This window comes from Columba livia, chromosome 1, assembly GCF_036013475.1.
Source record: "Columba livia isolate bColLiv1 breed racing homer chromosome 1, bColLiv1.pat.W.v2, whole genome shotgun sequence".
Classification (NCBI taxonomy): Eukaryota; Metazoa; Chordata; class Aves; order Columbiformes; family Columbidae; genus Columba; species Columba livia.
Window position 1 is genome coordinate 37,955,486 of NC_088602.1, and position 24,070 is coordinate 37,979,555.

At 39.2% G+C, this 24,070-nt stretch overlaps 1 protein-coding gene across 3 annotated transcripts in view; it reads left to right on the forward strand.

Moving 5' to 3' along the window:
* Positions 1-677: 677 nt before the first annotated feature.
* TDRD3 (tudor domain containing 3) overlaps positions 678-24,070 on the forward strand; it is a 99,735-nt gene continuing 76,342 nt past the window's right edge. The window contains exon 1 of one of the 3 annotated variants that reach the window (XM_065055227.1): positions 678-921. In XM_065055227.1, the coding sequence (XP_064911299.1) occupies positions 881-921 (41 nt within the window). In that variant the 5' untranslated portion in view covers positions 678-880. The remainder of the gene's footprint in view (positions 922-24,070) is intronic. The other 2 variants (XM_065055239.1, XM_065055231.1) reach the window with 2 other exon arrangements.

A 24,070-nucleotide genomic window follows, 5' to 3' on the forward strand; every position in this document is an offset into this window, starting at 1 on the left:
GAGACTTTTTCCTACACAATATTGTTACCTCAGCATCATTTATTGATCAAATGCATTTCAAATCATAGAATGTCCCAAGTTGGAAGGGACCCACAAGGATCATCAAGTCCAACTCCCACCCCTGCATATGGCAGCCCCACAGTTCACACCATGTGTCTGAGGGTGTTGTCCAGTCTCTTCTTGAACACTCAGGCTTGGGGCTGTGACACCTCCCTGGGGAGCCTGTTCCAGTGCTCCACCTCCCTCTGGGTGAAGAACCTTTTCCTAATCTCCAACCTAAACCTCCCCGGCACATCTTCCTGCCATTCCCTCGGCTTGTGTCATTGGTCACTACAAGAGAAGAGGTGGGCGCCTGCCGCTCCTCCTCATCTCTTCACGCTACTACAAAGAGGCAGAGACCCCCTAGAACACCGTGTGAGACCCTCCGCAGCGGGGCAGGCCTGGGGGAGCCCGGGGCCCGCAAGCAGCCGGCCAAGCAGTGCCCGCGCTCCGCCACCTCCCAGCCTCGCGGCGCCTCCTCCTTTGCCCTCACTCCTTCCCTTCTCCGCCATGGCGGCAGCAGCTTCCAGTCAGGCGGCGGGACGCCCTCCCCCACCGCCTCCCTCATCCCCGTAGCAGCTGGTCGCGGGCTTTGTTCGTCTCTCCCTGCGCCGCCTCCGCCCCTTCCTTCCCTCGGCTTAGTTCCTTTCCCCTCCCCTCCCTCCCCCGCCGAAGTGCTGGCCGGGCTGTGCGCCCAGAGAGGGCCGAGGGGCGGGGGAACGAGCGGGCCTCGCGTCCCTCCTCCGAGCGCCGGAGCTCCCCGCAGCGCCCGGCCGCCCCGGCCCCGCCGCCCCGCCCCGGTGGCCCCAAGTTCTGTGGGTGAGCGGCGGCAGGAGGCGCCATGGCCGACAGGACGAGGGCGGCGCTCTCCGAGTCGGGCTGGTAAGTGGGGGCGTCCTCGGCTGCACCGTGGCCTGTCCCGCCGCCGGGGCTGGGCCGCCAGGCCTCGCCGGAGGCTGCCCGCCACCCCTGCGGGAGCGGGCCGGGGGCAGGTGCATTTTGGCGGGTAGCCCCGAGCAGCAGTGTGGGGTTTAGGGGGTTCTCCCCTTTTTGAAGCTCTTAACGCTGAGGGGACACCCCTGCCCGAGCTCCGTCTTGGAGCCCGTCGCGGTGCCCGCGGGAAGGGGGTGCCGCCCCCCCTGTGCATTTGGGGCCTGTCGCTGGAGCGGCTTGTGCTCGTCGTGGGCGAGCAGCTGTCGGCCCCCCTTGGTGGCCCTGCGGTGAGGGGCGCTCCCCGGGCTGCGCTGCCCGGGGCAAAGCGGCTGCCGCCGGGGCCGTGAGCCTCCCCGGGGCCGTCGAGGCTGAGGTGCGGCCTGCCCGCTGCTCCTGGCTGCCTTTTCCCGAGGCCTGTCTCGGCTGGGTGTCAGCGGTAGCAAATGCCAGGTGGCCTGGAGCTTGCCGATAGTTTTGTTGTTCTTCGTTACACTGCACAGCCTTTCGGCAAGGAAGATAAGATGCAAAAAGTGGAGTTAAAGTAGAGTAAATGCTCCTGTGAGTCTTGAACCCGGGTATTTGTGCTTTCTAGTCGGTCCTAGTCGTTGGGCACACCACATCTGTTTTGGAACAACGTCTCTGAATGAGTTATGCAAACTCTGCATCTCACTTGGTAGCCTAGAGGTGTTTAGACTAGAAGTTGATTTTTGTTGTTTGCTTTTTTTAGTCTTTTTTTCCTTAACTACTTACCAGTCTTTCACCAAAACAAAAGCTCAGTACTAACTAGCAAAACACAAAGCAACTGATTTTGGTTGGAATTGAGAAAAGTTGCTCAAATTGCAAGAAGCGTAGTTATTTCTAGTGGCATTTTAGGGATATTTCTGTTCAGCTGGCTATCTTAGTCCTTCTTCTGGATTGTTATTTTATGTATGGCTAAGTCATAAAATATTAAAATGGATGTCACATTGTTTAGAACAGAATAGGTTATTTCAGCTGGAAGGGACCTACAGCTATACTCCAACTGCCTGATCAACTCAGGGCTGAACAAGTTAAGCATATTACTAAGGACATTGTCCGAATGCCTCTTAAACACTGACAGACTTAGGGCATCAGCCACGTCTCTATGAAGCCTGTTCAGGTGTTTGACCGCCCTCTTTGTAAATAAATGCTTCCTAATGTCCAGTCTAAACCCCCTCAACACGACTTTGAACCATTCCCATGTATCCTATCACTGGATACCAGGGAGAAGAGATCAGCACCTCCCCCTCCACTTCCCCTCCTCAGGAAGCTGTAGAGAGTAATGAGGGTCCCACAGCCACCTCTTCTCCAAACTAGGCAAACCCAAAGTCCTGGGTTGCTCCTCACAGGACATTCCTGCTAGCCCTTTCACCAGCTTTGTTGCCTTCCTTCTCTGGGTACATTCAAGGACCTTCACATCCTTCTTAAATTGTGGGGCCCAGAACTTCACACAGTATCCAAGATGAGGCCTCACCAAAACTAAATGCAATGTTTTTGACCAGCTGCTTATACTTTGTTAACCTAGCTTTTGCAGTGTTACTTTTTGCTAATACTAACTAAATTGAGAAAATTAGTGTCTTTAGGCCTGCTTCTTTGGTAAATGTACTGTATCTTTCAAAAATGCTGTTCTAAGTGGTTCTGGATCTCAGAATCCTGTGATTCTGCCTGTTAGTGAACTGAATCATGACTATTTATGCTACTTTTCATGACATTAGTTTATTTAAAAGGATGTTTTGACTGTAACTTGAAACTCACCTCCCCCCGCCTATAATTATTCCCCTTTGTAAAGGAGAATACTTTTATTGAAAGCTATTTTTGTTTTCATGGTTTTCTTTTCTTGCTTTCTATTGCTTGTTAAAAATTTTATCACACAGTTTTCAATTCTTAGTTATTTTACTACTTAGTTAAATGATTGCCATTGGTAAATGGCTTTCAGGTTTTGGCGGTACAAATAGGAGGTGCCTCTGAAAAAATCTGTCATTGTGCAGTGTTTGTCTCTCTCCTTGGGGGCAAATACTCTCAAATGGCTAAAAACACTTGCTATTTTTGCAGTATTGCAGGGTGTGAGCCAAAGACAGAGACTGAAAGATGCTTGGGCAAATAGTGGGCTCATTATCAGGTGCATTGGAGTTGTACCTTGACCTAGTTGCATTGGGAAGGTGGTATGAAAGATGACAAAATGAATGCATATACTTTTGAGGAGCATGAGGTGGAGTGGAAAAATAAATAATGAATCAGAAATCTTGTTTAGCTAAGTGTTCATGCACTTAAAAAAACATAACCTAGGTGTCCGTGCTTTTAGCTGTTTTGCTGTTGCTCTTATGCTTATGACTTTTCTCATATTAATAGTAGATTTTTGAAGTTATTTAACACATGTATGAGTAAGCCTTCAGCGGTATTTAATGTAATATGGTTCTGGCTGTGCTTTACTACGCTGGTGATTAAATCATGTTCTGTACCAAATTAATTATCACTGTTGCTGTCATTTTTTAGTACAAAAATGAAGCTGAGTTTTTAATGTTAAAATCTGTCCCCACTTAAACTGTGGAAGTATTGGTGCTTCAAACCAATTAAGAAACCGTTGTTCTTCCATAGTTGCAAATCTGCTAGCTTGTAAGATACTACCTGTACTGATTGAGTTTTACTGTAAGTTTTGTAAATATGTAAAGGTAAGAACGGATCATGTAGACACTTGTTTATGTGAATTTCTGCAATTTTTATTTTTTATAATTCTGGATACAAAGTGAAGTTATTTTTCAAGTAAAGCAGGAATGTGATGTGGTTAATATGGTATAGTAATAATATATATTTTTTTTCCAAATAGGTGTTGTAAGAAAGTAATCCATTGTTAAAATGTATGGAAATTTGAAGTTACTTTACCTACTAAATGGAACAGTGGTAGCTAATTGCGGAGGTGTGGTGTTTGTTTTCTTTTTTTTTTTGATGGTGGCATTTTGTGAAAATGGTTAAAAGACCTCTGGAGTTTGTGTGCAGAATTGTAGTTTCTCTGAAGACATGCCCTTGCAGCTGTCTTCTAAAGTATGCGTTTTTTGAGGATGGTTCTTTTCATTACGCACTACACTGTGCCTCGGAATTGGATACTGGCTCTGACTTGGAGATAAGGTGTGTCAGTATTATGTTGCAGTGAAAAAATAATCTGTCTTGGAACAAAAGTTCTGTGTTAACTTTTAATTTAATTACCAGACACTTATGAGGAGTAAGGCAGAAGGGCAGGGAGAATTACCTTTTTAATTATTATAGTTAAATTCATGAATTTTGGAACCAATTTGCCAGTGCTCCAATTAAAATATAGACCTTAATGGAACGTGAGTTATTGAATCCACTTTTCTTACTGAAAGTGCAGTCCAGAAGGACAGCAGAATACATCCTTCTTATGTAAACAGTGATTTGTGGAATAGTTTGTGTTGGAAGGGACTTTCGAAAGTCATCTAGTCCAACCCCGCTGCAATGAGCAGGAACATCCTCAACTAGATCAGGTTGCTCAGAGCTCCATCCAGCCTGGCCTTGGATGTCTCCAGGGATGAGGCATCTACCACCTCTCTGGGTGACCTGTGTTTCACCATCCTCATTGTAAATGAAAAATTCTTCCTTATGTCGAGCCTGAATCTCTCTTCTTTTAGTTTACAGGCACCTCTCACTGAGGTACAACACTTTTTTGTTTGGAAGTCTCCCAGGTGGTATTTCACAAGAGAATATAAAAAGCCAGGACCTCTTCAGTGTCCTAGATCTTTGCAGAACTTGGGAATTAATTGCATGGAAATGCCTACAGGAAGTCTGTGGAAAAAATACATAGTCTAAAACTTTACATATTTTCAAGATTATGTAGACAATGTTCCAACTGTGAAAATTTCCAGAGTTTAAGAGGAATTGGAATTGTACTAGTTGTTTGGAAACAAAAGAGTGGTACTTAGCAATCCATGAGAAAACCTGTATATTGATGTCATTCTGGTTTAATATACTTCATAAGTGAAAACGATATAGTTGGTGTATACCGGACTATTTTAAACTGAATTTTAGGTGTTTCAGGAAGTAATGCACTGCATACTGGATAACTTTAGATTTAAAATTGGTCTGTTCAAGCTTGTTCTTTTTATGGCTGGTCATGTGATGTGAACCAATCTAAAGCAAAAGCAGGTACATGCCTGGAAACCCAGGGAGGTGCTCACAGGGAGGGATCTAACACAGCTTTTGAGAAGTGTAGCAGGAATTTGGCAAAGTAGTTCTTGAGACTGCTTTTGTGATGAATGTTATTTGGGGAGATGGGTTGGTACCATGAAATCTCAAAGTGCCAGTACAAAGCAAAAAGATGCATGGCTGCATTTTTTGCTTGCTCAGTTGTGTGCCTTACTGGCTGATCTGATCCTTTTGTATTCTTGCTGGATCATGAATGATGGGTAGTTAGAACCTGCGATTCTTTATGTCATTTTCACTCTAGAGGAGCAGAAAAGGTCCAGTGTTTTACCTTCTGTTAAGGGAAACAATCTCAGGAAAGTAATACAGGTACTATTTATTTTAAAGAAGATGCTAGATGGTAAGAAATTAGTGGAATCAGATGGCATCATCCTAACTTTTACAAGAAACTGATTTAGGGCTATAATTAATAGTTGAAAGGGTGCAAAGAAGGATAGCTAAAATAAGGAGATTGAAGGACATAGGGGATTAATCATGTCTGAAAGGAAAAAAGCTTAGTCTACTTGCAACACATCTAAAGCTGAAGCATTAAAACCTTTAAATTGTTACAGACCTTTTTTTAACACCCAGCTTTTCAGTGGCCTGACTTCTCTTGTTATATTGTTTCTCAGTTTGATTCTCTCCAATCAATGATTTTTGTAGGAGTGTGTAGTCTTTCCATAGCTAGTCTCCTTTTTGGAGACCTTGGAGATTTTGAATGTACTGAGTCTTGTTTCAGAACGTATTTGCTTATAATTCATAGGCTTTGGCGCCTTTTTGAGATGCAAGTACTTCATTAGGACAAGTGTTGCTTAATGTGTTTGACTTAGCGATGCAGTAGATTCCTTCTTTTTGCCTCGTTTTGTCACCAGGCTATTTGACTGACCCGATATTGAACAGTGCACATTATCTGTGAGATGAGAGAGGTCTGCTGAGTTTCATATTTTTTGAGTTTGTCTGTTGTTCAGGTGATGATATCAGTTAGTTTACCATGTTGAATGGGTGGAGCTTGTTACACAGTTGCTATTGACCACTTTGGGCTAATTTTCCTGTTCCATCCCACAAATTTTTCTTCTAAGTGTATTGTAGGAAGAACATGTAAAAATGTGATTTTTGGTAGATATTTGAGAGAAACATTTGGGCAGGATGGAATAGCAGCATGCTTGGTTATTATTTGCTTTTTCCAACAAAGCCAAATGGACTACCCAAAGGAAGAGTGAGATACTATTGTCACTGGTACTGGTAACAAACTGATATATTCAGTGGGTTTTGGCATGTGCATATTTTACTTAAATGTTACTGTTAGATAAAATACAGCTTAATGTAAGTGATACATGTAGGAATATGTAGAAGTATGAAGCTATCTTGAAGCTTTAACTAGATAGAATTACTCTTAGAAACATTGGGTTTTAGCTATCTAATACATTGTTTCTTTTTTTTTTTTTTTTATATAGGTTGCTTAGTCTGTGATGGTCATAAGAATATAATAAATTTAAGACTGATTCTCCAAACTGTGCATATTGTTCATAGTTTCAGGACTAGTGCATTTTCTACTTCTTTAGAGCAAAAGGAAGACATTTAATTCCAATAACTATAATTCTAATACAGCTGACAGAAAGAAGGAAAGGCTTTCTGGGGGATGAATCACATATACATGTTTTTAATCACATTTTATGTACTTAATGTAACACATAATTGTGAGGTGTGAGAATTTAAGAAGACTGGACAGCTCTAGGACTGATGTACAACCTTTGAGAGAGCTACTTTGCACATTTGAGGAAAAAGAAAGTTACTGTTTTAAATAATGTTTGTAGCAGTGGTATTTAAAGCATGATGGGTGTTCTTGCATTGGCATCCTTTTGAGCTCTCCACTTTGAAAAATGTAGGTATTACAAACAGGAGTGATGGCATTGACTGACAGCAAGTGAAGACTTTGAGTTAGAGAACAGACTGCTGAAATTGCTTCTTTGTCAGAGAGTGCTGTCTGGGGAGCGTGGTCAAGGCTGGCTTTTTCTTTCCTGTCATTTGTCTCATAGTGCTCCAGGAATGGCTAGGAGCTACTTGTGCTGTGTCTTGTCTGAAACAGAACTGTTGAGGAAAGCCAGAGGAAGAAAAGCCATGTGTGTTCAGACAGCTTCAAGATACTCTAAGTGACGTGGCAGCTGTGTCTTTGGCATGGCCCCAGCCTTAGAGTATTTGTGTTCAGTTAAACGGTTTAGGGTGGTTGCCAATCTTTTCTTGGGGAAATGTTGGGTGAGAAACAGTATTCACAACTTGTATATGAGCAGAAAAAAAAAAAAAAGAATTTCATGAGGGGAGGAAAGAAAACCCTCATTGTTGTCGCTGTTGTATGTTGAATTGTTGTGGCTTGTTATGAATTGTGGAGTAACAAATCTTCACGAGGAGCAAAGAATGCAAGAGCTGTTGTCCAGTGCTTTTTGACTGCAGGGGCTGTTTCTAGCATCTGCTGTATTACAGCAGTGCCACTTGCTACAAGCTTATCTTATCAAAGTTGGGAGTTAGTGAGGTTATCTTGGGCACATCTCTGTGTATTACCTGGAAAAGCTTGACATTTTTGCATCTCAGCTATTACTGCAGGATAACAGTGTGTGTACTTATCACTAAATCTTTTCTATTAAGTAGTTGTAGAGGCTCATGTTAACATTCTTTTTTCAATCTGCTGAAGTTTCAGTCTGTTATTATTTTCCTGTTGTAAGATACAGTGCACTGTTATTGCAGTATTTAAATACTTACAGTTGGGATATACCATATAAAACATGGGCTAAAAGTGTATGTTATCCAGGACCTTTACCAAGTGCATTAATAACTTTGTTTTCCAATTCTATGAAGATAGGAAATTACTTAGCTCTGATATTGATGGTGGTATATTGAATGGGGAAAATTTTCAACAGCTAGATCATCTTGTTATGTAGTATTCCTTAATAAAACAATAAAAACAGAAATTACCATTTATTATGGAAGAACATTTAAATTTCTTTCTTTTGGTTGATGTTACCATAATTACTGTTAAGGTCATTGTACAGTGGGAGTGGGGAGCATCAGGGCAGTTAAGTTTACTAGGAGGTTCCAAGTATGTACTTTTTTATTTGTTAAAGTGTGATGCTGTATCTGAGACAATTTTAAATACAAAACAGGTATGTTGAATTCTGAATTACTTTTAGAATGGTAAGACTAATAAAGCATTGTATTTTTAACTTAGAACACTTTCTGTGTTATAATTAAAAGTACTTGCAAGTGCTAAGGTTTTCATTTAACTGTTATTTGGAGGAGAGTTGGGCTAGGGAAAAGTCAATGAAGGAGATATAGAGAAGGTGGCTGATTTTTAGGGGTCTGATTCTGACTGCAGAATAGTGTTTTCTGAACGAAGCACATTTTGTGTTTAAGTATTGAGCTGCTCAGGAGTGCTGAGAGGACACATGTAAAAAAAGTATGATCCATCAAGCTGCTTTTGTTTCAAAAGAAAGGTTGAATGAGCACAGTCATGAGTCTTGGTTTTAAAAACTTATTCGGAGTTGTGTTAATTTAGATATAACATACGTATACATCTGTGTAATAAACATAATTATTGATAGAATTGAAAGTTGCTATTGAGCTTGTCTGAGAAACATCTTGGAGTTCTGCCTTCTGGCAAGTACTTGCCAAATTCTTCTGCAACTTTTCACTCAAGTGCTATCTGCAATGTTTTACCTATTTTTGATACAAAATAATATCAAATTTGTTTGTTAATTACTATGATTTTCGTAGTTAGAAAGTGGATGCATTAATATGTATACTTAATATTTTAAGCTAAACCAGTTTGCATTTGTTTATATTCTACATCTTCAGAAACAATTTTAACTTTTAATGATTTCAAACCGTCTTTGTGTCATTAAATAAAGTATATAACAATTGTTAGTTTATTGTTTTGTAATGGCTGATGATTTTTCTCACTATCAAATTGGTCTGAAACTTTTCTTGCATCTGTTACAGTGTTTCCTTTTGAAGTTGTGCTGGTTTTGGCTGGTGTAGAGTTAATTTTCTTAATAGTAGCTAGTATTGGGCTATGTTTTGGGTTTTTGGTGAAAATAGTGTTGATAATACAGGAATGTTTTATTGATTGCTGAGCAGGGCTTACACCCAGTCAAGATCCTTTCTGTTTCTTGTACCACCCCATCAGTGAGGAGGCGGGGGGGTCTGCAAGAAATTGGGAGAAAACACAGCCAGGACAGCTGACCCCAGGTGACAAAAGGGATATTCCATGCTGTATGACATTATGCTCAGCATAGGAAGCTGGGAGAAGAAGGAGGAAGGGGGGAATGTTTGGTTTTATGGCATTTTGTCTTCCCAAGTAACCATTGCATGTGAGGAAGCCCTGATGTCCTAGAGATGGCTGAATTCTGACCTGCCAATGGGAAGCAGTGAATGAATTCCTTATTTTGTTTTGCTTGTGTGTGCAGCTTTTGCTTTACTGATTAAACTGTCTTTATCTCAACCCATGAATTTTCGCACTCTTCCAGTTCTGTCCCCCGTCCCACTGGGAGATGAGTGAGTAGCTGTGTGGTGCTTAGCTGCAGACTGAGGTTAAACCACAACAGAAAGATTGGCTGAACTGGAGGAAATCCCATATCACAGAAATTCATGATTGATGCTCATTATGATCTTGGACACCTAGCAAAAAGATTCTCTACTGCATGGTTTTTAAGATGGAAACAGGTTTCCTTGGACAATGTTGCTAAGGTTTTACCAGGGTGTGGCTTTCTCTAAGTATGGAAATGGAGGAGAGAATGGAAGAGGAAATGTCTTTCTAATAATTTAATTACTCACTGTCTGTTCTGTTTTCTTAGTTTACATTTCAGTTCTGAACCTAACAATGTTGCTGTAATAGAGGTGTGTGTATTTTAAGCATTGATGACCACAGCTGTAAAAGAAATTATTTTCCGCTTGGCATTTTCAGTTATAACATATGCTACTTTGTTTCAGTAATGAGTACTCATCTCTCATCCTTGTCTTCTGAGCAGTTGTAACTTATTTTTTTGTTTGTTTTTGGTGGATGTGAATATGTAGGAGGGAGGAATGTGCATGGAGTGTCTTCAAAAGTTTTTTAGTTAGAACACTAGAACCAATTCTCGAAGAACAGTACCCACTACAGCAGATATTCTTGGGGACTTTGTGTTGATGATAAAATTCTGGTTTCAATATTTCAAATAAAATTGAAAGCATTTGCTTAGCAGCTTGCTTTGTGAGTCAGCAGACACTGGGGATGTTAAGCTTCTATTATTTCTGAAATCAATATGAAGTGTCTTGAAGTAGAAGTAGTCCAGGTCTTTGACACTGATATGGAAGATATGCTTTAATAACAAAATACCAATTAATATTGTTTCCAAGTTTCATTTTGTAGTTTTGTGATTCAGTGTCATTTCTGTGTGCTAATAAAGCTGGAGTCGAGAAATATTAATAGTCTCCTTCATGAGTGCAGTTGATAAGCTAAATTACGTGATGAAAATTGATCAAAATTGGTCTACTAGAAATATAGCCTTTTGATACTTATGTATGAATATTGTATGTTTTGTATTCCAGTCTCAATAGGCCAATTTTTAAGTATCCTTACTGGAAAAATGCACAAAATGTTCCTTTGAGAAAGTATCTTTTTTGTATTTATGTGTTACAAAGAAGCCAGGTTTTGCTTTGAGATACTCAAAATAACATAAAAAAAAAATAGCTTGGGTAACGTCTGGATAGGTGATCCTAGTCCCATCCCTTGCTCAAAGCAGGGCTAACTAAAAAGAGGAATAATCATGTCACTTGATTTGCTGGCTACAGTCTTGCTAATGCAGCCCAGCGTGTTGTTAGTTTTTACCACTGTATGGACACACTCATTTGAGTTCAAGTTGTTCTCCACCATGAACCCCCAGAGCTGCTTTCTGTCCAGCCATCTCCCAGCCTCAGTGGTTGCAAGGGGAATGGCTCAGCACTTACCTTTGAGCTCTGTGATGCTCCTTTCGGCCAAGGAACTGCTATGGTGGTGCTTCTTACATGGTTCAGTTTTTACTAGTGTGTCATCCCCTGCATTCTAAAAGAAAATAAAACGAAAATCAGTTCCATTATGTTTTTCTTGATGGAAAGTTTTGTGGCTCTTTTAAACTATGAAGTCATTACGTTGATATAATTTTGACTTGCTTATGCTAGCATAAGCTATGCTGATGGTGGGAAAAACTAATGTGCTACTTGATTATAGAAAATGTGATAGATATATATGTAAAAAGTAACTACCTAATATGAACCGTTACTAATATGCCTTTTTTGGTCTGACTGCTATTTTAACTAATTATTTCTCAAATTTTATGAACTGGAGTCTGACATGGAAGGTAAAGGATCTCTTCATTTTATATAGAAGTGGAATTTTGAGTTAACTTTGCTATAGATCCAAGAGTCCTAAATCATTCAATTTGCCATGCACATCTTTCCGTGCTTGGTCTCTACAGTGGATGATCTTGCACTGTCCTTTGCTGTGTCGATCAAAGTTTCTGTCCCAGTACGGTGTCTCTAATCAAGTTCAATAACTGATGTCTGCAAAGAAGCCTGAGAGTGTGACAAATATGCAGAGATGATGTCTCAGCATGTTTCCCCAGCTTTCATATTGTTTTTTTTTTCAGCAATTTCCTTAGCTGGACCTTTTCTTTCTATTGTATTAAATAGACTTCTGATGAATTTCTTCTGCATGTATCCGTGCAGTTGTTTTCTGAAACCCCAAAAAATAGTGACTAGCAACTTCATATAATGTATGAAGCACCCTGTTCCTATGTTTGGTGAATTTCCCAGTTGCTAATTGAGAGACAGGGAATAACCAATCCATTTTTATCTCTTCAACATCACTTGCAATGATAGATATGTTAAATCTGTCAGTTGTTTTCATGGTGAAGAAGCCTGTTCTGTGTAGCTGATCTTCGAAAGACAGGTGTTCTGTATGTTTGATCTGCTTTCTTACTGTCAGGTAAAGAAGGGCAGACAGAAGATGCAGGATCCTGAAAGGAAGTGATCTGGTGAGGAGTAGAAGTAGAGGAGTGAGCATAAGAGTGTGAACAGTCGTTTGCAGCTCCAAGAGGTCGGGCTTGACTTGCACAGGCTTCTCTTGAGACTTGGTGGCTGGATGTGGGCGTGTTCGTATGTCATTCAATGTGCAGAATAAAAAGGTTTAGTTTTGTCATGCCATCTCTCTCTGTGAAGACAGTATGCCTGTTTTACTACTTGGCAGATGAAGAGTGTCATCAGTTACTGCTTCTCAGTTGAGATATGATTATTTCTTGAGGTGTCTTATCTCAGCTGGTTCTTGCTTGTCTGCCTGCATCCATTGGAGTCCTGACCCTATTGTGTGCTGTGAATTAGACTTTTCTATGGAATGCAGAACTATATTTCACTTTGTACTGTTTAGCTTAATATTACTTCCTAAATGTTGTGACACACACTTGATTTCACTGTTTCTTAACTGGAATATTAGGGCATAAACTTTAGCTTGCATTAAAAAAGTAAGTAGTCTGGTTTTGAGCTGTAGCATCGTGTGATTACTTGGCTCTGTTGAGGAAATGAAAAAGAAGCTGAAAACAAGCTTTTGAGAGCTATGGAAATCTGAAAAGTGTGGTTGTCTTAAGGCTTGTGCCCTCCACTCCTAAAACTAAACTCAGCATTGTAAGCTTTCCCCTGGGCTCTGGTGACCGTCTGCTGCAATGTCCTTGGTGCTCTCTCACACTTCTGTACTCTCATGCCTCCTTTTCCTTCTCGGGATCTGTCTTACCCCGGAACACATTTGGGTTCCTCTCATGTCCCTCTCCGTTTGGCAAGCACCAGCGTGTGTTGTGGCTGGTTTGGAGCTGGGTGAGTGCTTCAATTGACCAGTTGATTGCTGCAGCTTGGAATGGATGAGCGCCAAGTTCTGTTTCCCTTTTCCACAATGGAACTGCTAATTTGTATGTCTTGCTTCTACCCGGCAGCTGATTTCTGTGAAACCTGAGGGAACTCAGTGTCTCTGAGACCTGTTTTCTCTGTCAAATTTGGCTAAAATTTGTCTTCACGATTAGAATTCACCGGTGTGACCGAGCTGCCAAACAGACTGCATAATAGAGAACCATTGTTTTCTAAGGGTGGTTGAATTCAACTGCATTTTAAAACTTTTTGGATTTATTTGCTAAAAGAAAAATGAAGAAACTAGACTTCATGTGAAATGGTTTATCTATTCAATCTGTGAAGTGTTTGCTATTTGCAAGTATTGAATACAAAAGCAGGAAGGAGAAATTTGGCAAGTGCCTGTCTCTTCCTCATGCTGGTTAGTTCAGCAGCCAGAATGTTTCAGTATAAGTGAAATGGATACCAGCTGAGGTCCTGGACATTTCAGCTATGTATTCTGCCTCTTGGAGAGAGCTTTATCTATGAGTCCTTAATATACACTGTGGTGAAACAGTCTTTCTTCTTTGATGCCATTCCACCTTTTATGAATAATCAAACTTCCTTTAGAGTTGCCTCAGTGTCTCAGGCAAATTATCCATTAGCATTAGGCTTAGTGAGACAATCTGTGGTGTGTTTTTTTTCCCCTTTTTATCTCTGTGTATTTTAACATTTGCAGAAACTTTTAACAGCTAACAAAGACTCGGATACCTAACACTGAAACTGTGGAGAGGTGCTAATATTCATGCAGTGCTATGATTTGAATTCTAATTTTTGCACACAATGTTATTTGTTGTATGATTATCCACTGCAGTTATTCTTTGGTTGGAAATGTGCAGCTGCGGTAAAGTGTTTTTAATCCTTTCATGTTTTCAGAAGCAGAAACTAAGCTCATCATTCAAGACAGGTTGGAAGGGACCATTTCCTGAAAGACTTGTGAGGCTGATAAAATTTCAACAGGTGCAGAAAAGATTTTATCAGAACTTGTCCAGAATAAAAAAAAGACGAAGAGTGATGTTCTTCTTTTACATTTTAGTTTATAGGGCATATACAGTTATTGGCATATAATTATCCTGAAAAGTGTAAGGGAATAATTTTTGAAGGAGGTTCTCTTCATAGAAATCAGATGTTTTAGTGTGTCTTGCCCTGATTTGAGCCAATGTCTTCAAAATAAGGAAGACGGTGGTCCTAAGCATGGCTTTGCAAATTTTACTTTTTTCCCCCTCTATGATGAGGCACCATGACTTGTCCTAACTCTGAGTTAGTTGTGTTGGTCTCTTCTCCATGAGAATCAGAAAGCAAAAGTTGTGAGTTTAGCTTCTCTATTTATCCTAACACAGGAATTTTGCTCACTACCATCTCCTGCCTTATTTGGCAGAGATTAAAGAATAGGTGTGTACTAAGGTGTTAAACTTTTAATACTTCGGATGGAAGTGGACTGGAATTTAACTGAAAACAGAAAAGGAAACAAAAACAAAAAGACAAACAGAACCTGAAGTAGCTGGGGGGGAGGGAGGATGGTGCTAATTAAGGATGACAGAATTGCAGGTAATACTGTGTTTTGATTAATCTGCAATATGCTGAATAGATAACAAGAACATGGCTCTCCTGTTACTGTGTTTCCACATTTGCTAACATACTAACTCCAGTCAAATAACAAAAGCAAGAAGAGAGAGGATAAAAGAATGAACAAACAAAACAACAAAACAAAAAAACCCAGCAATTTATGGCTGTCATACTAGTTACCTGTTTATGACATTAAAGACGGACTTGATGTTGCTCTGTTCTTTCTGGATATCCTTTGTGAATACTGCTGAAAGAACATCAGACTGTGTGAAACTGAGTTGTCTCACTTGAAATGATATTAGAAAAAACAGCAGAGGCAAGTTTACTTATTTTGTCATTTTTCCTAGCTTTGTTCTTCATCCTTATATTTTGTCCTCCTTTTTGTCTGGGTCCTTTGCATTGCTTGCAGTTTTCAGTCATTTGAGCAGTTTAAAGAAGTTTTTTTTTTGGTCAGTGTGTAAGTGCTGCTGATGGCTGGAACTGAACACCTCAAGTCTTAATCCCCGTACATCCCCCCTCTACATCACATGGCTTGCTCACTGATTATCCTGTCTCACCTCACTGATAAACATAGGTGGAGCTATGAATACACGTGTATGTAATAAGTTTTGATGATACACTGTCATGTTGCCTCCAGAAAATGGAGCTAGAGTTCAGTTAATTCAGACCCATTAAAATTTTCAGACTTAAGAACAGAATGTGTCAACTAATTAATCTGAAGGATACTTTGGAATATGCAGGTTACTGCACAGGTTATTGTGAGGTGATGGCAGTTGTTAGCACAGAGATCATGAATTATATCTATTCATCAATTGAACTTCAAAGGAGATACAGGTGTCTGACACGTGTGAAGTTAGAATGCATGGTAAAGGGTTTGCACAGGCTGTAGAAGACTAAAAGATGCCTGGTTCAGGAAAGAGTCTGAGTAAAATGGGAGTTCTTGATCAAATTTGTATGGACAAAGCAACTTGATGAGATCAGCACTGTGAGTTATATGGCTGTTTGACCACTCTTCCTGAAAGCCAAATTTTCTGTTGTCAAGACATTAACTTCTCTTAACTTCTCAGTAGTAAATAGCATAATAGTCTTGCCAAGTGCAGGCAGTGACTCCTTATCTTTCTAAGTAACATCAAAGAGATGAGGGCAGTCATGTTTGTGAAGAAGGATGTGAAAGTGGTCTCATGAAGAACTTTTTTTTTTTTAAATTTTATTTTCGAGCAGACATTGGTTAAATCCTTAAATCTGTAAAGACAAAATAAATAGTTGGCCATAAAGGGTAAACATAGTCTGAGTGTACAGCAAGACAGAAGCCCTCACTAAGTTGTTTAGGTAGGCATTTACAGCTTGTCAGTGGCATCTAGAGAGGGGAAAAAGGAAATAAATGACTTTTGTTTAATCTCTTAGTTGATTATATCCAAAATACTTTCCTGTGTGAATTAAAGAGGTCTAGTATATAAAAAATATTTCTGAACCTTCAAGGTCATGAGGAAATTTTGTAGTATGTATATCTGAAGTCATGGTATTAATAGAATACACACTGCCAGAGTAGAAAAATGGCAAGCCAGATGCCAAGTTGCTTTATCTGAGTACACTTAGCAAAGTACTCTTTACCTGCCTCTCTGTAGGTGTTATTAAGTCTCTTTGTAACGCTTTGCTGATGATCTGCTTGTATTTGGACAGTGGCTGGGAGAAGACTGCTTTTCATCAGCTACAGAAGGCAGAGAAGTGAAAGGGTGGGAATATTCACACTAGAGATGAAAGCAGAGCCATGAGGAAAGCTGGAGTCAGGATTTTTGAAATTGCCGACCTTCTGACTATCGTACATTTAGTGTGTGCCTCTAAACTCGCATGAAAATGGTAGCTGCTCAGACAGAAAAGTATAGTTGTTTCAAGCAGGGCATTTAAAGTTAATGCTGGTCTTTTTGATGCTTTTAACTAAAATCTAACTGCAATTAATTCCATGTTGTGTAAGAGAGGTGAAGTCATCTTACCTTACAGAAGCCCTTGAAGGCAGGTTTAATTATTTCATATTGTTCATTTGGGTTCTCTGATGACCGTATCCTAGCAACTATAACAACAGAAAAAAAACATAATGGTGGAATAATATTATATTTAGTGTGAACTGCAAATGGTAGCTATCGAAAATAAGAATGACTATGTATTATGTTTTTGCCTGTACCTGAAGTGGTGCATGTAAATACACATAAGAAGACTGCTTTTGAAACCCCAGTTTGACCTTTAATGGTTGTATTTTCTCTCTTTTTATTGTTTTTGAAACCTTAGTGTGTCTTTAATGTAACTTTTGTATAGTAATACCTAGGTTTTGAAAGCAATCCGTAGATTTTTCGATGTATCCCGTTCGATAAGTTATTGAGAACTTTATTTTTCTATTCCTGAATTTTCTATCCACATGTGAAAGTATGGCTACAAAATCAATTTGAGAAAGTTGTGGGAAGAAGTGCAAGGTGAAAGAGGTTTTGTTTTGTTTTTTGTGGTGGTCATAGGATCAAGCAGAGTAGAGACTGTAAGATTTTGCATTATTGTTACTGTTAACGGGCTACATACCACCTGTGGCAAATTTGATTTGCACGAAGTAGAAATTTAGGCTGGTGTCTCTTCAGTGAAAAAATAGTAGCAATTTTTTCTGAAAACAGGCATGTAGCAGCAGATGCTCAGAGGTATTACAATTATGTGCATTATTTGGTTGTCATGAGTTTCTTTGGTGTCTTTTACTTTCTGGTGGTAAAGTATCTTGGAATGGACTGTGCAGGCAGTTTACCTGTGGGAGCTGGGGTGCTGTGTGTGCTGGGAGGTGACTGTTTCTAGAAGGGATGTCGTTCAGCTGTCCTGACTTAACACTGTCTCCCTTATGCACGCTTCTGCAATCTATTGAACAGCCATTGGTGCTGTAGGTGTAAAAGTAACAGTGTTTGAAGTAGCAGTTCCTGTGAAATCATCTGGATCAATCTATATCATTTTTGTGAGCCAACAAGTTCAGTCATCAGTGGAGGATGGTAAAATGATTCATTAACTTCTTGGGCAAGTCCTCTACAAGACTTGATCTGTAGTAGCTGTTTCTGTATTCCTGTTAGAGAAAAGAGTAGGAAGCACAACTGCAGTTCCTCCTATGAAGGACTTTTTTGTCGATATTTGGGAAACTAGGGACTTTATTTTGATTCTCAGGAGATTTTGATTATGTTACGTTGTTTTGTAACATATTTTTGTTATTTCTGAGGAGGGAATTTTCTTTTCCCTAGTGTTATGATTCTGTCTATTTTCTAGAAGCTTTATATTGTTTTCTGGCATACTGAAAAGCTATTGTGCAGTTGCATTCAAATATTGGGTAAATCTTAGCCTATGCTTTGGAAAATGTAGCTTCTGTCTTGATGCCTATTGTCATGAATGTGTAGTCCAAGAGTTATGCTCCAGCAGTAGACACAAGTTTAATTCTCTGTCCAAATTTACTTGTCTAAAATGTAGATGCTTGTGTTGAGCTAGTTACTCTTAAGTCTCCATTAAACTTACAGAAATAATTACTTCCAGAAGGCCATTCATCTTTTTCTACCCTAGATGTTCAAGATAAGAAAGATAAATTGCTGTGGTGATTACAAATGGAGCAGAGAATGACTCCTTCAGATTCAAATATCTAGCTTACCCTCTGCAGCGAGGGTCACTGCATCTGATCACAACTGTCGTGGATTGCTTCTTTCTGTTTCTAGCTATGGATATTTATTTGTTTACTATTTATTTATCTGTGAATCAACCCTTGCTGTGTGCCTTTGAGGCTCTGAATGTTTGGATGAGTTACTGCTGTTTGCTTCACCTTTTGGTTCTGTAGGCCCAGTTCAGAGGGTCAGTGGTCATTCAGGAAATGTTCCTTTTCACCTGAGCCATTTTTAAAGGAGTATTTGTTTTCTAGGTTGTTTAGGCATAGTTAAGATGGATGTATAATACAGTCCAATGATTTTTATTTATTTTTTTTTTTTTTACCATGGTAGACAATATTAATTGGTTTTTGCTTTTTAATTGTGTCTTTAATTGTAGCAACAGACATAATAGATCACTGTATATAAAATAAACATGCTTTTTCTTGTGCCTTCTCTGTGGAGGAAGATAACAGAGGAAGGAATGTATTTGTGTGTGTGATCTTTGCAGTATTTCTGAACAAGAGGTATAATAACCACATTGTGTCCTATGTTTAGTTGTTAGTTAAAAAGACTCCAAATATTCTTGTAAAAAACCAACCAAATAAAAATAATAATTAAAAAAAAAATTCCACTTTTTGTCTCTGAGTGCTTCCTACCTCAAATTCAATTTTCCCTTCAGTGCTTTTGTGAGGTCGAAAAATGCTGTAATGGCTCTTTTACGGCTGGCTGCTGTGGCAGCAGCTTTGCTGTAGTTGCAGGCACAGAGCGCAGCTGCCCTGGGAGCTGAGTACCAAGTCCTGTGGGGGCTCCGGGACGTTACCTGGACGGGCATGTGTCTGATGCTGGTTGAGACTTAGGGCTGGCAGGTGTGACACACGACTTACAGGAGCCTGGTATGGCATCCAAGTTGGGAGCTGGTGCTCTCTCAGATAGGTACTTTAATAGAGAGCCTTTTAAATTGACCACATGAGGATTTCAAGATCCCTGTTACTAGAATATTTCAATTTTTTGGCATATTCTTGTAGCATTTGAACCCTCCAGCTTCCTGGGAGAAGTAAAATCTTCAGTCTGAACTGAAATTTTTGCATTATTTCATTACCATTAGCTAGTGAATTAATTTAGAGTGGGAAAGTTCTAGAACAAAAGCTATTTATACAGAAAGATAACAACTTTTTTTTTTTTTTTTCAAACATAGGCTTTTCTAATTTCTAAAACCTATGCAACATACCCTGTTAAAATTCTTGAGTGTTTTCACTTAAAGTATGATAACTTGGTGCCAAATTTTTTGTAGTTCACTGTGCTTTGAGTTGTCTTGAGTGATGTTACACTGTTAAAATAGTAGCAGATGTGTAGGAATAGTAAACTGTAATTTAAATATTCATGTTAGTGTATTGCAGTTCATTTTCACTGCTTAGTGTTTTTTTTTTTTTGTTTGTTTGTTTTGTTTTAATTTTTTTGTCTCCTGTAGTTATAGAAGACAATGTAACGCTGAAGTAAGTGTGAAAGTTTCACTTATAATTAAGCAGGCGTGGTTGCACTGGTAAACCTTCTGGATGTATTTACGCTGTCAAAGTTTGTAGAGGAAAGGTTTGCTGTGGTTGCGACTATTTCAGAAAATGCTAATGATGCTAGGAATGATGCTACAAAACCTTAAACTCATAAATCCTGAGAAATCATAAGTCATTTGTGTTAAATTCGGCCAAATACTTGGACAGTGTAGTTCCTATTTTCACCTCTATATGGAGAGACATAAAACAGCAATTCCAGAACTCGGGGTTATTACCTGCATTGGGATTGTGACAGGTAGAAGCAAGGTCACAACAATGAATGTGGTTGGTTGTTGGTTGTTGGTTGTTTTTTGTTTTTTGGTCAATTAGTGATAGTTTTCGACTAATACTCTGAATTCTCAACTGTAATTGTGTTAAAATGAATTTGATTTCATTTTGAATACTGGTTATGAAGATGGAAGTTATAGTTAGCAGTATTAAAATACCAGAGAAGCATTAGAATCTGAAAAATGTAGTTATTTGAGGTTTTTTGAAACCTGCTCTGGTGCTGGGACATCCATTTGTGTCTCTTCCCCATACTGCAGAATATTTTCAGGGGAACTTGAGTAAAGATAAGAGTTGACTTTAATTAAATTTCCAAAAATGTTTTGTTTTCTTGCTAGGAAATATCTAAGATTTTACAGTCTCTGCATTTTCAGGCATCAAGTTTACTGTACATCCCTTCCTAAAGAGGGGACTATTCGTATGTACTGTCACTGAAAGCTCTTCTTCCTGGCTGTCAGGAACAGTAAGGGCCTTTTGCTGTTTAATTGTTTCTCCTGGTACTGGATCCATCCCCATGAAAGTTCTGAGTAGAATGGACCGCTGTGTTTTTTTCCTTTATCCTGTATAATTTTTTCTTTTTTAATGCTCTAAAGCCTTCTATTTTGTTATCATCTGTATATGTGTGTATATATATATTCCACTTTGCTTTTTTAAATCTGTATTAATGGTAGCCATTGTAGATATGTTTTCTCATCAGGAGGAATGAACTGTAGAAAGAAATGGAAGTTTCTTCAGCAGCAGTTTCAGTATCCTGCAGATGGTAGGAAGGGATCAGCTGTTTGTAGTGTTGGCTTCCAATTGAGAGATCAGCATGTTACTGTCATTTTTGAAAACTATGAAGGAACTTACCACATGCTTAATTTAATTGTTCATTGTGACTTAATTTATTTGCAGTATCCATTAATTATTGTTTCGTTGGTCACTTGTAGTCTGCAGCTAATGTACATGAAACAATGTTATAGCAGGATTTAAGGTAAGATACATTTAAAAGTACTGTGAGAATCTTTTTTTGGAAACAGGTGGTCCATGTAAAAACAAGTATTACAATGTATGCATCACTGTCAAGTGGACTTTTTTTGAAAGCGATTCTTTCGTTGTCCCTACATTAGTAGTGTTACTGTAGCTATGATGGGCCAAGGATAAAGCAAAGCAAGCTTTATAGGAAGAAACAATTTGGAAAGAGTGAACAAGCTTCTGGGCTTGGAATCCTTTCAGTTTTTAACAATGAGCAAACTGTAAGGTAAATGTGGATTAACGTAGATACAGTTTTTCTGGATCAGCAGCTAAGCTTGTATACTTCAGGTCTCTTTGAGTGGAAAAAAAAGAATTTAGCACCCAGTTGACAACAGGAGGAAAAGGGGGGAACGGGGCACCCTGTCCTTGAGCATTGTGCCTGAGATGTTGAGGTGCATTATTTGATCTGTGAAAAAGTTTTTTCTTGGTGCGTGGGAATTTTGCTTATTGATTGCTTGAATTCCTTTTGTGGCGCAGTTAGCTTAGTTTTGTCTGAGAAGTTTTTCTCTGTATGTTGAGCCTCTCAAATGTGAATACTCCTATGCTTAGGGTGTCTCGGCCTTAGGAATCTGATAGGTCTTCATGAATGATGCATCGTGTTCTGAAATGTTTTGCCGTGGCATGATTTTATCTTGTACTTAGCAGAAGGAGATAAACATCAGTGTACAGGTGCGTATCTCCAGCAGTGCAAAGCTGTTGCAGTATGCTGAAAATTAACTTGCTTTTAATTTATTCCCTTCCTGGTTTAGTAGAGTGAGAATAGGGACAGCCCTTTGCTCTAATACAGCTTGGGCTAACAAGTGAGTATTTTTCTTCATGGGCTGTAAGAGGACAGGTTAGAACAAGCATTCATACATCTTGATAAAAAGCTTGACAAATATACTTTAAGAAGGTTGTGAAGCCCTGTACTTCTAGTAAAAAACAGTAATCTCCTGGGAGTTTGCAGAAACTGGCATTGGGGAAATGTGCTGAATTGCCTAACAAGTTTACAAAAATGTTTTTACACGATAAGATATTTTATAGCACAAATACACTGATTTGTTAAGTGAAGGAAGGGAATAGATTTACCTTTTGTAGCTGAATGTGGTTGTAGCTGCTTGAACTACCTGCAGGATGCTCTTTTGATGGCAAAGCTTACCATGTCTCCATCAAAATGATTGGGACTGCCACTGAGAGGTTCCAGATAATCTTTGTCCTGAATTTCACTACTACAGATAGGCATAATGTCATTCTTCTCTATTGTACTGGTGCAGCCACACGAATTTGTCACAACGCAAATTTTTCAGTAAGATGCTGCCAGCAACTACTTGGCTGGCATCCTGCAGCAAGAAAGCAAGAACAGTATGCATCCAAGGTCTGATGGCAAATCATGTGTAGGTTAACCTTTATAACCCATCTCAAATCAATGCACATTTTCTCTGGGGAACAAATCTGGCATATTTATAGAAATACTCTACCTGGATTAGCGTGCATGCAAACTATGCAATTAATGCCTCTAGCAGTTGTTGCTGAGAAGCTTCCCTGCTGTGAGGCAATGTCTGTGAGAAACTACTCTTGTAGAAAGTAAATCCTTTTTTCACCTTAAGATTCCACATGAGTGACTCATTGAATATGGAAGTATCAGTAGGGTTTCTGTCACTGAAATAGTGTCATGTGCAGGAACAAGTTACAGTTCATGTCTTGTTCGCTTTCATCTGGCATATGACATGAGTGATAACTGGCAACATGTAAGTGAAAGATGTTGTGACTTGTGATCTGGGATGTCATGCGAAGATTGTAAACACCGCAAGGCATACTGTAAGCTGGCATCAGTCAAATTTCAGATGCCATGCTTGAATGCTCCCACTTAACATGGTGTAAGGGTCCAGCCACTAGCAATTAGCACAGAGGGAAAGTTTAAATGACCAGGTGTTCTCCAAAATTTGAACAGTAGGACACACCTTTTGAGAGAAAACTTGGTAAGTATTTTGTGGCTCTTTTTAATTCCTTCTGTCCTTCCATCCTTCCTCTAAATTCGCTATCACAAGGAACAGGTTAAGGTGGGGATCTTACTGTATGAAGTACTTGTCCTTTCTAATGTTATGTGTTTGAGCTGTTCATCTGGATGATCTCCATCCAGGATAATGTTAATATTTTTGGCATATAGCTGGGTAACATGATTACCTCCAAAAAACCTGCTTTTGCTATATGTAAAATTGAATGGTTCACGCTTGTGTAAATGTAGCAGCAGTGGAAGACTTGTAGAAAATATTCACAGGCTTTAGCCATTGTTACTGCTTCTTTAGATTTTATTTCCTGTAAAAATGAGAATCTCAAAATACTTTGGCTAATAATTTTTCAGTGTTTTTATAAACAAACATAATAGTATGGCAGGCAATTGCAAACAGAAATTTAAGAAACAAGGCATGACAAGTTTTGTCAAGGAAAAAGCAGTACTTCTATCTTTAATGAAGCTTTTTTTTTTTTTTTTTTTGTACTTAAGAGAAAAAGTAGTTTATATACAGCAGACACAGTTGCCTGTAGGATGGGAGATTACTTATAGTACAAGACAATATCTAACCTGAAGGGTTGCAAGCACTTCAGTGGCAAGTCTTTAGAATTTAAAATGAACTTTGAAAAGGATGCGGAATGGAAGGGACACAAAGGCGATGTATTTCAATAAGTTTAATGCAGATTGTTTTGTGGGTGTAGGTAGGATTAGTCACCTGCATATCATAAGGATTCATATGAAGCAGTTCTGCAGAAAAATATTTTGAGAATTTTCTATACTTTATAATATACCATATAGAGTAGGATGCAGTATCATTCTACTGAATGGGGGCATAGAAAGCAACTGTTATGGTTGCTAGTTAAGTATGGTGTTTATAAGATGCCTGAAAATATTCTTTCACCTTG